This window comes from Littorina saxatilis, linkage group LG3, assembly GCF_037325665.1.
Source record: "Littorina saxatilis isolate snail1 linkage group LG3, US_GU_Lsax_2.0, whole genome shotgun sequence".
NCBI classification, from domain to species: Eukaryota; Metazoa; Mollusca; class Gastropoda; order Littorinimorpha; family Littorinidae; genus Littorina; species Littorina saxatilis.
The window spans coordinates 34,326,482-34,343,169 of record NC_090247.1 but is presented as its reverse complement, the minus strand read 5'-3'; the positions used below and the strand labels follow the sequence as shown (position 1 = coordinate 34,343,169).

General features: G+C 41.9%; 2 protein-coding genes across 3 annotated transcripts in view; both read left to right on the top strand.

Annotated features, from left to right (window-relative positions):
* The window catches only part of LOC138962224 (uncharacterized), a 59,926-nt gene that overhangs the window by 21,580 nt on the left and 21,658 nt on the right, over positions 1-16,688 (top strand). The window lies entirely within an intron of this gene.
* On the top strand, positions 855-13,615 carry LOC138960923 (uncharacterized). 2 transcript variants are annotated; one of them, XM_070332556.1, is made up of 4 exons: positions 855-1,115; positions 10,784-10,811; positions 12,294-12,479; positions 12,690-13,615. In XM_070332556.1, exons 1-4 carry the CDS (start codon positions 1,029-1,031, stop codon positions 12,935-12,937), a joined length of 549 nt encoding a protein of 182 aa, XP_070188657.1. In that variant the 5' UTR covers positions 855-1,028; the 3' UTR covers positions 12,938-13,615. The 2 variants fall into 2 exon arrangements, with proteins under 2 accessions (XP_070188657.1, XP_070188656.1); XM_070332555.1 differs by having other exon boundaries at positions 855-1,121.

The window sequence follows — 16,688 nt, the reverse complement described above, 5'->3', positions numbered from 1 at the left end:
AAGTGCCTGAGTGATTTTGTAAATCTTTCAAGCTGTCCGTTTTGATCATAGCGGCAACATCGTATGCACGGTCAGTGTCAAATCAGATTTCTTGTGTCAGTTTTAAAGATATACATATTCTTTATTTCAAGATTTAATGTCCATATTCATTCAATTCACTAAAACAAGAAATCATTATTCACAGCGACAACCATACATTCTGGCGCACTAATTTGCTGACAGACGTGGTCACCATGCAGGGTCAAGACAGTGTCATCGCCACAAGCGCCCAATCTGTTTTTGGGCTGGAAAGAAAGGTGCTGAATGGATAGGGGAGGATTGGATGTGTGTGTATGTGTGTGGGTGTGTGTGTGTGTGAGTGTGTGTGTGTGGAGGGGGGGGTGTGTGGGGTGGGGGGTGATTGTACGTGGGTGAGTAAGTGTCGGCATGTTTCTGTGCGTGCATCTGCATGTGCGTACTTGTGTGCATGTTTGCACGTGTCTCATAGTGTGTTCGGGAGTGAGAGAGTGTTGATGTGTGTCTCTCTCTTCCCCTCTGTCTCTGTCTCTGTCTGTCTGTCTGTCTGTCTGTCTGTCTGTCTGTCTGTCTCTCTCTCTCTCTCTCTCTCTCTCTCTCTCTCTCTCTCTCTCTCTCTGCTCGATGCAAAGTTGTTGCTTTTAGCAGTCGACATGATTGTCTTGCTTTTGAAACTGTTATCGTTTAGTTTTATCACAGACGTTTCTAAAAAGCTCCTGTCTTTACGCATTTGTTACTTCAAAGTACGATTACTTCCCTTTGGTTATTGACTTCAAATGTTGTTAAAAATCTTGATCTCCTTTTAAAAGTAAACAAAATCGTCTGGGGCAGGGGGCGTCCCGGATTAAAACCTTCAGAGTACAATTATGCACTGTAGTGTTTGTCACGGATTTCCTGCACTCCCACACACTTGATAATATTCCAACCAAAACGTAAATCCACATCGTTTCTGAAAGCACAGTCCTGTTCCTTTGCAGATCGTAGCCTGGGTGCAACCTGCGCCATCTGACTCGATGTTTGAACAGTTCGATAGACTGTTGGCTTACTCTCGTACATCTGGTCAGCTGATCACCATTACCACGTCACGTGATTCAGAACAGGCAAGGGCAAGTAAATATTTGAATTCATTATGTTACATTTTAGTTTCTTTGTGTCTTTGTCCTATTTACCTCATATAATTTGTCATCATTCTATTTTTTGATTTATTTGATTTTTAGACGTTATTTGTTTTGATTGATTTCTTTTAAGATTTGTTATGTTGATTTGTAAGTTTATTTCCTGAATGCTAAGTTCTGAATGTTTCAGTTACATGAACTGGGACGTTAGGGGAAGAACTCAATAGGGAGGTTTAGATATTGCGTCACGTAACCCGACCTCACCTATCCCTATCGAGATCAGTCACGCAGAGGAATGTTGTAAAAACTGCTCGTTAGATACTACGTCATACCGGCACGGTTGGCCTAGTGGTAAGGCGTCCGCTCCGTGATCGGGAGGTCGTGGGTTCGAACCCCGGTCGGGTCATATAAGACTTTAAAATTGGCAATCTAGTGGCTGCTCCGCCTGGCGTCTGGCATTATGGGGTTAGTGCTAGGACTGGTTGGTCCGCTGTCAGAATAATGTGACTGGGTGAGACATGAAGCCTGTGCTGCGACTTCTGTCTTGTGTGTGGCGCACGTTATGTGTCAAAGCAGCACCGCCCTGATATGGCCCTTCGTGGTCGGCTGCGCGTTAAGCAAACAAAAAACAAACAAAAAAATACCACGTCATGTATCAAAGTAGAGCAAAACTCCTTTCGAACATCATGCATTTCGTGCTTTAAAAAAATCGTGGACAGCGCGCTCTAAGTCTGCAGCAATACCCAGTGTTGAAACTGCTGCTGTCATTGTGTGTGTGTCGCTGTGTGCTGACCCAGATCATACCGAGTGTTAACCAGCAGGTAGAGTCAATGATTTTTTGTTTTTAAGGAAACAGAAAAGAAAAGTAGGGCAATCGAACTTCGAGCGTTGGCTTGTGTTCGTTCTGGGTCACTGGCCACCACGCTTTCACCACCGCTTATACGGGTGTGTGTTAGTGTGTAAGTGGGCATCATTGTGCTTCTGACTGTCGTGTGCGTGTGCGAATGTGTGTTTGTGTGTATACACTCTTCAAAAAAAATTAAGGATCGGTTGAAAAAACGGATCTAATTATAAAAAATTGCCAAACAATGAAACATCGACATAATAATTAACAGATTAATGTGTTTGAATTAACAAATGAACAATGAGTCTTGACCAAAATTTTTGTTTGGCAGGCAGAGTTATTTCCCTTTGTGGGACTTCTCAAAAGCTTCTGCATTTTGGAAGAAAAAGGGTGTTTTTTATATCCCCATGAAATTTGCGGAACGCATGCCAGGGCAAAAGGTTGTGATGCACGTGCTACAACAGGGTCCTGGCTATGAACATCGCTCACCAGCTTGTGTTTAAAGGTTGACACGCTGACACAATTATGCACAGTAGCAACATGCCCCCACGAAGAAAACTGAGCGATTTGGATAGAGGAAGGGCAATAGGATGGCTACAAGACGGTGTTTCTGCAAGGCAAGTGGCCCAGAGGCTTGCAGTGGCTCCCTCTGTCATCATCAGACTAAAACAGTGATTCCACGCAACTGGAAGAGTGCAGGAGCGACAACGTTCTGGTCGGCCCAGAGTCACCACACAAAGAGAGGATCGCTTCATTCAGAGGCAACAAAGAATGGCTACGGCAAACAACATTAGGCAACGCCTACAAGCTACCACCAACACTTTTGTTTGTGGTCAGACGATCCGAAACCGCTTACACAACTTTGGCTAGGGTGCAAGGCGTCCAGTCCGAGGAACAACCCTGACTGCTAATCACCGAGCAGCTCGCCGAGCCTGGTGCACTCAACATGTGAGGTGGCAACGTCAACAGTGGGCTCAGGTGTTGTTTACAGATGAGTCCCGCTTTTGCTTGGAACCTGCTGATGGTCGCATCCGAGTGTGGAGGTGTCGCGGAGAGCGCTTCGCAGAAGGCGCTGTTCTGGAACGACAGCGTTTTGGCGGAGGCTCTGTGATGGTCTGGGGAGGGATCAGCACACGTCTAAGGACACCTCTGTACCATGTAGTGGGCAACTTGACCGGTGTCCGCTACCAGAATGAGATCCTGCAACCCCTGGTCGTTCCAGCCCTCCAAGCGATCGGCCCTCGTGCGATTCTTCAGAATGACAACGCACCTCCCCATCGCTCTGCAGCTGTAAACACCTTCATCCAGCAGGCCAGGGTCAACAGGATGCTGTGGCCAGCCAACAGCCCGGACCTGAACCCCATAGAGCACATGTGGGACGAGCTTTGTCGTCGGGTACAGCAACATCACACTCCTCCTGCCAATCTGGGTCAACTGCTGCAATGGCTCCAGCAGGAGTGGAATGGAGTTCCCAGAGCATTCATATGCAACCTGATCCACTCCATGCGCCAACGATGTGTTGAATGCCTGGCACACAACGGAGGGCACATGCGTTATTGACACTGATTCACATTGTTGTGAATTCCATTTTCAAGGGTTGTCACGTTTAACACACTCTAGCTAAATAGTCGCTGCCGCGTTCGATCTTTGCTTTGTTAGTCATTATTTACTCTTTGGTTGTTCAATTATATAATCTAAAACAAGTCGCGTAAGGCGAAAATACAATATTTAGTCAAGTAGCTGTCGAACTCACAGAATGAAACTGAACGCAATGCAACGCAGCAAGACCGTATACTCGTGGTCCACCGCTCACGGCATAGGCAGTGAAATTGACAAGAAGAGCGGGGTAGTGGTTAACTTTCTGAGCGTGTTTTTAATCCAAACATATCATATCTATATATTTTTGGAATCAGGAACCGACAAGGAATAAGATGAAAGTGTTTTTAAATTGATTTCGAAAAAAAAATTTTGATAATAATTTTTATATATTTAATTTTCAGAGCTTGTTTTTAATCCGAATATAACATATTTATATGTTTTTGGAATCAGCAAATGATGGAGAATAAGATAAACGTAAATTTGGATCGTTTTATAAATTTTTATTTTTTTTTACAATTTTCAGATTTTTAATGACCAAAGTCATCAATTAATTTTTAAGCCACCAAGCTGAAATGCAATACCGAACCCCGGGCTTCGTCGAAGAGTACTTGACCAAGATTTCAACCAATTTGGTTGAAAAATGAGGGCGTGACAGTGCCGCCTCAACTTTCACGAAAAGCCGAATATGACGTCATCAAAGACATTTATCAAAAAAATGAAAAAAACGTTCGGGGATTTCATACCCAGGAACTCTCATGTCAAATTTTATAAAGATCGGTCCAGTAGTTTAGTCTGAATCGCTCTACACACACACACACGCACACACAGACACACACACACACGCACATACACCACGACCCTCGTTTCGATTCCCCCTCTATGTTAAAACATTTAGTCAAAACTTGACTAAATGTAAAAAAATGAAAGAGTTCGGTATTGTCTGTTTTGTGTGGCGTGCTTGTAAAAAAAGTGATCCTTAACTTTTTTGGAAGAGTGTATGTGTGTGTGTGTTTGTATGTCTGTCTGCTTGTCTGTCTGTCTGTCTGTGTAAATGGGCGACGCCATGTGTGCGCGAGTGTGTGTGTGTGTGTATGTGTGTGTGTGTGTGTGTGTGTGTGTGTGTGTGTGTTTGTGGGTGTGCGTGTGTGCGTGCGTACGCGCATGCCTTTATGTGTGTACCCAAACCTAGCCTTCAATTCAAATGAATTGAACAGAACATTACTTTAGGGTCGTTTACAAAGTCTTTATGAAACAAAACATTCTTGCTGTGCAGTTTTACTAACCAAACTAAACAACAACATCCCCCCATCCCACCACACACACATGATACACGTGTGCATTGGGTTACCTAGCAGACTTGATCTGTTCCTGGGAAAAGGTTACTATTATGCTGAATTTTCAGTATGTTTAACCATACGCTTCATCGCGCAAGGTACTTGCTTCCTGTGAGTGTTTTGGTCGAGATGACATCTAAATTTAACTTGGGTCGTCCTTGCGTGCTTCATGGTTTGCTGTGATATCGCAGATTTATTTAATTTTAGTCAAGCAACCACACAACTAAACAAGTCGCGTAAGGCGAAAATACAATATTTAGTCAAGTAGCTGTCGAACTCACAGAATGAAAGTGAACGCAATGCCATTTTTCAGTAAGACCGTATACTCGTAGCATCGTCAGTCCACCGCTCATGGCAAAACCAGTGAAATTGACAAGAAGAGCGGGGTAGTAGTTGCGCTAAGAAGGATAGCACGCTTTTCTGTACCTCTCTTTGTTTTAACTTTCTGAGCGTGTTTTTAATCCAAACATATCATATCTATATGTTTTTGGAATCAGGAACCGACAAGGAATAAGATGAAAGTGTTTTTAAATTGATTTGGACAATTTAATTTTGATAATAGTTTTTATATATTTAATTTTCAGAGCTTGTTTTTAATCCGAATATAACATATTTATATGTTTTTGGAATCAGCAAATGATGGAGAATAAGATAAACGTAAATTTGGATCGTTTTATAAATTTTTATTTTTTTTTACAATTTTCAGATTTTTAATGACCAAAGTCATTAATTAATTTTTAAGCCACCAAGCTGAAATGCAATACCGAACCCCGGGCTTCGTCGAAGATTACTTGACCAAAATTTCAACCAATTTGGTTGAAAAATGAGGGCGTGACAGTGCCGCCTCAACTTTCACGAAAAGCCGGATATGACGTCATCAAAGACATTTATCAAAAAAATGAAAAAAACGTATAGGGATTTCATACCCAGGAACTCTCATGTCAAATTTCATAAAGATCGGTCCAGTAGTTTAGTCTGAATCGCTCTACACACACACACAGACAGACAGACAGACACACACACACACACACACACACACACACACACACACACACACACACATACACCACGACCCTCGTCTCGATTCCCCCCTCTACGTTAAAATATTTAGTCAAAACTTGACTAAATATAAAAATGAGGTTTATGCGCCAAGATATAGGAAAATGCTGTAAGGGGAGGTCTCGTACTTTATTTGAATGGTTTTAAAGCAATATGAGATACGTTGCCTTCACGTATAAAAACCGTTTTATACGTGTTCACGCCCGTATCAGAAGCACGCACAGCGATCGACAGTGGGAATACCCGCAGTGATAGGGGTGTAGTATGCACGTAACGTGGTGTATTCCCCCCTCTGCTTCTTTCTCTCTGTAAACTTGTAGGGCTAGTTATTTTTCGGTAACTTACCCAACAACCAAAATCACTTACCCAACAACGGGCCTGAATCCTCGATAGCTCATGGGTAGAGACTGTACACATTGTGGATCTACTTTTTGCGACTCAAAAGTTTAGAACATTCTAATGTACAAAATATACATTTCTGGAGCAAACAATACAACCATGCCGCATTTAAACCAGCAACTACAGGCTTGAACACATGAATCTCAATATAAAATCCATGAGTTTGGTTGTTTTCTGAATTCAGATCTGCCGTGCACAATCGTTTATCGCTTGCAAGATTCCAAGGAAAAGTAACTCTCATATTTTGTCTAGCGACACGAGTAGTTCCCCTTCCAGATTTCGGCTGCATCGACAAGACTGCAATCCGACGGTCAGTTTTCAACAATATTTCATTTTATAAACAGATCACACGCAATCAATTGCAAACATTTAATCAACTTAAAGAATATGCAGCGGTTTCATACACTATTTTGCCCCAGAAAACTGAACTTCATACAGTTTTTAACGTTGGAACACGGGTGTAAAACTTCGTCTGCTAGTCACATTCGAGGAAAGAACATTTCCTGAGCGATACCAAAACATGAACAGAACACACACTATCTGCCTTTACCGCCACAGCAGAATGACAACATAAATGTGTACTTGATTTTAGTTCAAAACATGGAAACTGACAAGAAGTGTTAACAGAATTGAATGATTTGCACGGAACTATACAACCGCGCATTAATCGATCGCCTGCGCAGGTAGACTGGTTGGGTGAATATGATTCGATCAAACTTTCGCACAAAAACTCCTCTTTTATTTGAATAACTGAAGAAAGGAGGAATAAAGAGGTTACATACCTCGTCTCAGTGATTATCAAAAATAATGGTCTCAGTTCGCGGTCATGAAAAAGCTCGCTGAAGCTCGCATTTTTCATGATCCGCTAACTTCGACCATTATTTTTGATAATCACTGAGACTCGGCATGTAACCTCTACATCCAACGCTCAGAAGTTGTCAAAAAGAATTTCACAGTGTTCACGTATTATCGAGACACCGACTCGGACACATTTGCACTAAAATCCATTCTAGGGGAGCTTTTCCATTTTTTTTCTACCGGAGGGATTGCATTCATTCCACTGAACAGATTTAACTACAAAATACATTTGAACGAGCGGTATTTTGTTTTCTGTGTCTGCTTTGCGAAGTGAATCGAGGCGAGCACACTCAATAGGCCCACAGAAGGATACGCGACGTAAGTCTCAGCGCCTTGTCGTTCGTGGGGTCATGCTCTTGACACATCGGCGACTACGATGTATACAAACCAGAATTATGAAATATGGACTGAAGCGTGAAGGAAAGATTCCAGAAAATATTGAGCATCCTTACACCCTTCTCGGTTGGTTGGACTTGATAAAATCTGACATACGTTGCGCTGACGTATGGAAGGGTTTGCTACGTGAACACGTACCGCCCAACGAATGGTTGTGTGATGCGCCCGCAGCGTGTTGGCGTATATATGATACATGTGCTTGTCACATCTCGCTTTCAGCCTTCACCGCCGGCTAGCCAAGCTGCTTGCAGCACCGGCGAAAAAGAGAGCAGCCTTGCGTAAGTCTCTCCCTGCCAGTAAGCCTCTCCACAACAAGTCCTATGCAAGCTTTAAAGCAACCCTCCACGAGGTGTTGGGTGGTAACTGGGGGCCTTATGTCCTCAGGCAGAATTGCAAGGGCGCGGAGGAAGTTTGGCCCCGAACATGCGGCATGCAGGCCCACCGATGCGTAGACACGCCCTGGCGCCCATGAACCAACCCCCCAGGTATGGGTTACCTACAAAGACTGTACGTCCCAACGGCTGACCAGGCGGGCGAGGAGAGTGTACTCCCAACGGCTGTGAAGGCGGAAGAGGACCCTTAGTCTCACATCCCAACGGTAAAACAGGCGGACGAGGAGCTCCCAACGGCTGTTTTAGCGGATGAAGATGCCCCATGTTTTGCTGCTTTCACAAGCGCCGGGTTGGAAAGACTCGTCAGCCCTGATAGGCAGCTTTCCTATGAGAAGGACACTCGGAAGTCAAACCCGGCCAGATGAGGGCCGATAACCGTGTGAGGAAACTTGTCTAGGACAAGGAAAAGTCCAAAATCACACCCACGAAGGCCTACCGAAGACGGAAGACACTGACCTTCAGGGTGAGGTGAGAACCGGGGGTCTACGCACCACCGACAAATATGGTTGTGTCTACATCATTAAAGGAGATGTCGAACGCTGAAGAAGAAGAAGAAGAAGAAGACGTACCTAATCACCACACGCAGCGCGACCCGCATGTGAGATACGTGTCCTGGTAGGTGACGTAGCTGATAGGTGACGCAGTTTCTAAACCTCCTTAATGACTCACCTGAGTAATCAGTGTTGTAGGAATCGGTCCTGGTTTTCAATGGGAGTTGGCTGTCTGTTAACAAATCCAAAACCAGACAGACTCCTTACGTTCCAAAATTAAGAATGAAAGAAAAACAATAATGGTTATTTAATACAATGTTTAATTTTTTATAAAACAAAACATACACAAGTACATCGAGCCAATGCACTTTTTAGTGGACATACAAACAAACAGTATTCTGTGAATCACAAACTTAGTGTTGAGATTTCTTAAAAATGGTTGTAGCTGAAGCTTTCAAACTTCGCACATCACAAGGATTTGATGACCGCAACACATGACGCAAATATGGTATATACTCGTCAAAATGTTATTTCAAGATCACAGCGGGTTTGTGTTTGTGTCAAAAGAAAGCAAAAATAGAGTTTTCTCTTATGATTGAATGAAGAAAACTGTATGGTCTCTGTTGACCCTAACACATTATGTAACTTTGGTTCACACAACATCCATTTGGCAGTTGAAAATGGACAATTTTGACATTCTTATATTTAAAGCTGAGTTTTCTCAGCTGGATCATTCAAAGAGTGGCACACTTTTAACCGTCTATGTTGTTGTTTTCATTCAGAAAAACATGTGGTGGACGTCAAATAAAGTTCACCGCTGTCACAGAAACAAAACATTTGAACAGTTTGTTTTCTTGGAAGCAAGTAAACTCAGATTTTTCAAGAATACGGAGTGATTATTCAATTTATATTCGTTTTATTTGCTTGAAAACCAAGGGAAGTAACTGGCATTATGTCATAACCTTGAACAAAATAAAGTCATAACTTTTTTTATGATGCCTCAGACTTGATGCATTCAGTACCTGTTTTAGCGTAAGCTGTTTTATTTTAATGTCACATCTTGGCTACCGGCACGGTTGGCCTAATGGTAAGGCGTCCGCCCCGTGATCGGGAGGTCGTGGGTTCGAACCCCGGCCGGGTCATACCTAAGACTTTAAAATTGGCAATCTAGTGGCTGCTCCGCCTGGCGTCTGGCATTATGAGGTTAGTGCTAGGACTGGTTGGTCCGGTGTTAGAATAATGTGACTGGGTGAGACATGAAGCCTGTGCTGCGACTTCTGTCTTGTGTGTGGCGCACGTTATATGTCAAAGCAGCACCGCCCTGATATGGCCCTTCGTGGTCGGCTGGGCGTTAAGCAAACAAACAAACAAACAAACAAAAACATATTGGCTTTGACTTTCTAACCAAAAAAACTCCTGTAATTTAAGATATTCAGATTTTTCAGTACGAGATAAGAACAATTGATTGCATCTAGAATCTGGCTTGAGACCAAATTTACAAACAAGAAGAATCTGTGACTCGAAAAAAGTTAAATACGAATAACCTATCCGTAAATATTATGATGCATTACAGTTTATATTTGTGCAGGGCAACTCGATCCCCACCCCCACATTAGACAGTTGAATTTTGTGTTTGTATTAGTTATGTGAAGGGGAGTCTAAAAAAAATGTGTCTTCTTTTTTTATAATGTGAGCATAGAGAAAGAGTTTGTTTGTTTGTTTGCTTAACGCTCAGCCGACCACGAAGGGCCATATCAGGGCGGTGCTGCTTTGACATATAACGTGCGCCACACACAAGACAGAAGTCGCAGCACAGGCTTCATGTCTAACCCAGTCACATTATTCTGACACCGGACCAACCAGTCCCAGCACTAACCCCATAATGCCAGACGCCAGGCGGAGCAGCCACTAGATTGCCAATTTTAAAGTCTTTGGTATGACCCGGCCGGGGTTCGAACCCACGACCTCCCGATCACGGAGCGGACGCCTTACCACTAGGCCAACCGTGCCGGTAGAGAAAGAGTGTTAACTTGGGAATATGCTCATATTTAAAAAGAAAGAACATGCAATCATCTCCTTAAGCCATATAATGGAACAATGTTCTACAATGCGAAATTCATTTTTTTACAGTTTTATTTTTGTCCTTCCAGTAATGTATATTATTGTGGGGTTTTTTATATTCATTTGATGAATGCCTTATAAAATCACCCTTAGTTAAATAATAATCTTTTTAGATACCTAATTTTTAATTAATTTCATAACGTTTTATCTTCTCACACAGGTGGAGAGTTCAGGATCTAAGCCAGAAGGTAAGCGACATATGCTATTAAGGAGAGGCTAACAGAAATGTGTATTCCTTTTGTCATAATGTGAGCCTGTTGTGAATGTTGCTCAACACATTGATCTTGTATTTGTTCATGAAACGGATAAAAGGCAATTGAAGAAAATCCCTTGAACTATACAGAGTGTGCTGGCAGTCAACCAGGAAATGAAAGCATCCGAAACTCGTTTGCATGGACCAACAACTCTTACTTGATATGCCGTTTGTAAATAGCCTTCGGGGAGCTCTTACACAGAGAGAGGTGCATCGATAGTAAACCCATGGTTCTCAAAGAAGGAAACATATGCATACCCTTCCGTAGACCCATGCTTTCCAAAGAAGCAAAAATGTGCATCCCCTTCCGAAGACGCCGTGGTTAAATTTCCGCGAGAAGTAATTAAATTAAATTATTAATTTAATTATTACCGTGCGGACTAAAGCTTCTCAAAAAAGGGAAAAACGTGAATACCCTTCTGTAGACGTCGTGGGGCCGTGTGGACCCACATTGTTATGTATTAATTTCGCTCCACGCGACTTGCTTATTAACTCCAAAATTAAACAGATCGTAGAAAATGATGTTTAGAGCCAATACCTGAAGGTTTGTGACTTCTCTCCCTAGTTTTTATGTAGGTTCCTTCAGTTTGAAAAATATGGGTCCGCACGGCCCCACGATGTCTTCCGTGTACGTGTGTAGTCTAAATTTGACCTTTGTTCTTATTACTTCTCGCGGAAATGTAATGATCTTTTAGGACATAAGAGCTTTTTAGGTGTCTGAGGCATTCTTAAAAGCTCATTAAAAAATTCCAACTGGTTTAAGAGATATTTGCAATTAAACACCCTTCTGGGTCCACACGGACCCACGACGAGCGATGAAGGTTAAAAGTTACATTATTGCAACAAGGAATTGTCTCCCCTGACAAGAAAAGTCGTAGCAAAACAAGAAGTGTATTATCAATAAGCAAATAACTCAAACAGAAGTGCAGTGCAGGCAATTGTCAGATAAGACCTGGAATGGATCTGTCAGCAGTCTTTATGAAAGATAAAAAAAAGTTAAAAAACAAAGGATTACTGTACTCACCGATACAAAGACGACACAAGACGATTACGAATTTTCGCTTCTGGAAGCTTCATCAGGATTTCTTTTCCTGATGAAGCTTCCAGAAGCGAAAATTCGTAATCGTCTTGTGTCGTCTTTGTATCGGTGAGTACAGTAATCCTTTGTTTTTTAACTTTTTTCATCTTACCACCGTCACTTCGTTGTTTAGATTTATGAAAGATGATGGATTGACATCTTCTCATCATCTCTGCCTACGTGAAACATACCTGTGGTGAAGGCAATCGTAGGACCATTGTCTCAAAATCGTAACTTTTTGCCTCATATTTGTTTGTTGCACTGCTGTTTCAATCAAAATGAACTCTGTTCGTATCATAGTATTTGGAGAATCTGGTGCGTACATGTAAATGTTTACAGAATGCATGGAGACGGAGAGTAGAAACGAGATACCCACTTCTGATAGCGACATTGAAGACATGCTCATCGAGCTAGGCCAGGCGTGCATCACTGAAGACATTGTCCGTGACGTCAATGCTGGTTTACAGTTCTACATTATCCATGGAAGCGGAGACGAACATCCTGTCTTTGTCAACTTGCAGGAAGGTATGTGTCCGTAAGATTCCGTGTGTGTATGCTTCGGTTTCTGCTCGCATATATTTTTCTAATCGTCTGTTTCAAAAAGTTAATGATAATTATTAACTTCCCCCTTCCCCCTCCACATCTTGACGTTTTGGTTGTTGCTTTCTGGTTACTTTTGTCTTGTGAATATTTTGTTCTTCCGGAACACTTGAAGTTATTTGTTTCTAATTTTAGATGGTGGAAGTGTGGGAAGGGGTGAATTGGCCAGAGGAAACGTTAACATTGCGGGAGTCTTCAGAGTTCTAGCACAGGACGTACTCATCTGCCTTCGTGGCGACAAAGCAGGACTATTCAAGGCGTTCTCAGAGGGTCGCATCAAGGTCCAAGTAAACGACTCCGCACCTCTGCTTAGAATTGACCAGTACTGGAGGAAAATATCTGCTCTGTACAAGGAAAGATTCAGAGGAAACAAACACGACTGAGCTGTTGCATGTGATGGAAGGTTCAGTGGGATCTGGTAACTGCAATTGTGCGTGTGTTTTTTGTGATGTAAAATCTTATCTAGAATATTAGCTCTTCCAGCACCCGGTGAGGTCTTCAAGGGTCATGCATGACCGCTATGCAGAACAGGACGCAGGAGTGAGTGAGATAAGAGGGTGATTGTATGCATTGCACTGCTCATTCAATAATAATTTGAAACCTTAGCACATGTATCTGTATCTGTCTGTTACGCTGCACTTGTAGGACAAGTCATCCAGATGTCTGGCATTGATGCAGCGGAGTGGGGGGGTGCGCAGCTAGTTCTTTAATGTATTTAAATGCTCAGGATTTTGTAGTGTTGTCTTTGTAGTTTATGCACCATCACTGTAATTTTAAGGCAACTAGCTGTCAGGCCACGGCTTCCTTCCTGTGTGAGGTGAACACTGATTAGTTGGATTTGGCACCCTTATCAGCGAAAACTCGTCAACTCTGAGAAATCCAAGTCATCTAAAAAGCACAGGAAAAAGAAAAAGCTGTCTACCATTTGAAAGGTCAGATAATAATAACAATTCCTGCTCATGTGGTTCATTGGTGTGAGTTATCTCTCTTTTCTCAGAAAACATTTAGAAAGAGAGACTGAAAAGATAACAATAGAAATCTTACTTGAAATGATACCTGTCTGACTGGAAAAGATGTAGATGACAGTTACTCTTAAAGATGTTGTTCTTGTAAGTCCATAATTATATATATTTTGCTTTTCATTTTTATACCCATTGTTCCTGCTACAATTGACACTTTAGGTTAATAATAATAATAATAATAATAATAATAATAATAATAATAATAATAAATGAGCATTTATATAGCGCAACATCATAACTTTACAATTATGCTCTTTGCGCTTGACACATTTAAAATTAAAACACAGTTATACAAGCATTTACATCTACATTCATAGTCAGCTAGCAACGCTTAATTAAAAGCATACACCATCAAACATACATTACAAAAGATTCTTCCACTAACCATAGACCAAATAGCCTGGACCGCCAACTCGTCACGTGACCCTTCGAGGTTACGACGCTCGACTTTCACAGGGGCGCTTAGCGTCCGGTTTGAAAGACAGTGAAAAGAAAGCACGCTCCAGTTATTTGTGACAATGGGAGGTGACAATGAACTGGATTTTCTAAAACTCCAAACTAAACTTAACAAAACTCATCGAAAAACATGTTCCATATGCACTTTAGCTGAGTTTATTTTAGCATTTTCAGAACTTACCTCGGCAACTTCGTCCATGTTTACAATCGACACCGGATATGACATCCCCCTGATTTCTGAAAGGCCAAGAAGAGCGGGGTAGTAGTTGCGCTGAGAAGGATAGCACGCTTTTCTGTACCTCTCTTTGTTCCTAAATGCGAGGGGCCGCTACCTCGTAATAGAGAGAAAGAGCGGAGAGAGAGCTAGTTGGCAGTCCAGGATAAATGGTGTATGCACTAACTAAGTAATAAAAACATGAATAAAATAGGTAGTGAAAACAAGAAAATACCAGCTGAATACCCATAATCAAACAGAACATGTTATCAACAATACTGAAAACAGCCCTAGATGTTTATATACATTATCACAGGTTCTGAGGTGCTCTCGTGTGGTTTTTTTTTCTGGAGTACAAAAGACAGGTAGGACTATTTGCCATAGTCCCTGGGTAATATACCACACTGTTTAACTGATGATTGGCAATTATTTATTAATTTGCCACATTAAAAGTAATAAGCAGTAAAAAGCTAGATTTTGCTTGTACAGTTCAACGGAAAACACATACACTCTCGAAAGTTCCCTGTAGTAAAATCGACAAACGGGGAGAACAGCTAAAACTAATCAAGTTTTGTAAGTTTTTCCTAATTCTTTTGCGACGTGATTTATGCTGTTATGCGACATGTCCAGAAGACTTTTGAACATAACGATATACCGTTACGGTACGTTGTCAAACAGGACGGATTTTTTTATACGAGCAGTCAGGCCCCGGCTTCGCCCGGGGTATTAGCAGAGCCTTTAGGAATTTATTCCAAGAACAATCACACAGGAAATGAGTTACCTCCCTTTCTTCTGTACATTTAAAACTTAAGGACATTTAAAATACTGTACGGCCTCAAAAGCATTTGAAGGCAAGTGCTACCCACTGTTGAGTGCCAACAGAAATTCAGTAACATCTTGGAATGAGTTACCTCCCTTTCTTAAGAAAATTCCAGATGATCGAGCAGAAAGTTCAACTGATCATTTTACCCCATTGAAAATAACACGGTATGCTGGTATGATAAGAATTACCTACCTTCCATGGATAACAAAGCAAGAGTTACCTCCCTTGCACTTTAAAAGCTGTATTTAATAATGGGGTGGTTCATTATCCGAGGAAGGAAACAATGTCTCGAGAAACTAAAACCCAGGTACACATATGTTGTTCCTGGGCAGTGTGTATGCACAATATATTGTCTTTGCCTTTTGCAATCTCTGGGGTATGGCGACCACAGACAGACAGCCAGACACACACATACACACACACACACACACACACACACACACACACACACACACACACAAGTCGTATATATATGTGACCCTCCACCACGAAATGAGTCGCATGTCACCTCGCGCGGTTCTGCGCTAGGCTTAATAAAAGTCCGGGGAGTGTCTGGTAACAGTGTGAGGGTCACCTTAGTCACAGGCTTATAACTCAAACAGTTTTCGCTCTTTTCTAAAACGGTTTTCACCACTGGATAGAACATAAAAAACTCTTTAGAAAAATGTAAAAATATGAAAATCATGCAAAGGTGACATGCGACTCATTCCGTGGTGGAGGGTCACATATGTAATGGATTAGCTGGCATTTATAATTATTTATTAGAGTTACAAATTCAGTAACTCTCAGAGTGTATGCATATTCACACCATCCATTCGATGGCTTAAACGACAGAGTCTGCAAAGGCGGACCTGTACTTTTGACATTATTTTTTGGCACGTTGCATAACAGCGTAGCTGCTATCTCAAATGACTTACCATAATGTGTTTTGTTGTTGTTGCAAAATATGTTTGCATTAAGCTGTCATAATTTGAAGACAATGTGGGAATGCGTTACTGGAATGTGCCGTTTATGCCCAATTACCCGATAAAACGTCATCAAAGCACGCGTTCTGAGCCTTTTGAGGAGAACGATACATGCACCATTGGGAATGCCGAACAATAAATTACAGCCGGCTACCCTTTCCGAATCGTAGTACTATTTATCGGAAGACCATCGCATAAAGAGCCATGTTCGCAGTACAACTTAAATTCATCGGAAACTAGTAAATATGGCTGTTTGCGCGTGTGTTAACGAGATGTAGCCTAATCGACCTAATATTCAAAACATATGTTTTCGTGAATTCTGTATGAACCTCTTCCCTAAAAAAAAAAAAATCGGATGGCTTTTTTGGCAACTGTTTGATGCATAGAATAGGACCAAGAGGAATCATCATCGTCATCTTCATCTCTCTCTTCCGTTCTCTCTCTCGCCCTCCCCCCCACCCCACCCGCCCACCCTTACCATAACTGTCTTCCCCTAACTTAATACATTCTAAACCAAGACTTCTTTCTGTACACTCTCTTTAGTTTACGTGTATTGTTACGTTTTTTGCACGTTATATTCCTCATTCAAGACCCTGTTCCAAGACTTTGTTCTTTTTTTAGTACAACGTTATTTGCTCCTGTACTCTTCTTTGC

Excerpts from the sequence above, each read along its gene's own strand:
- LOC138960923 (XM_070332555.1), top strand. The coding sequence starts at position 1,029 with ATGTTTGAACAGTTCGATAGACTGTTGGCTTACTCTCGTACATCTGGT. Across the intron at positions 1,122-10,783 it reads GTGATTCAGAACAGGCAAGG|GTGGAGAGTTCAGGATCTAA; the intron begins GCAAGTAAATAT and ends CTTCTCACACAG. Across the intron at positions 10,812-12,293 it reads TTCAGGATCTAAGCCAGAAG|AATGCATGGAGACGGAGAGT; the intron begins GTAAGCGACATA and ends AAATGTTTACAG.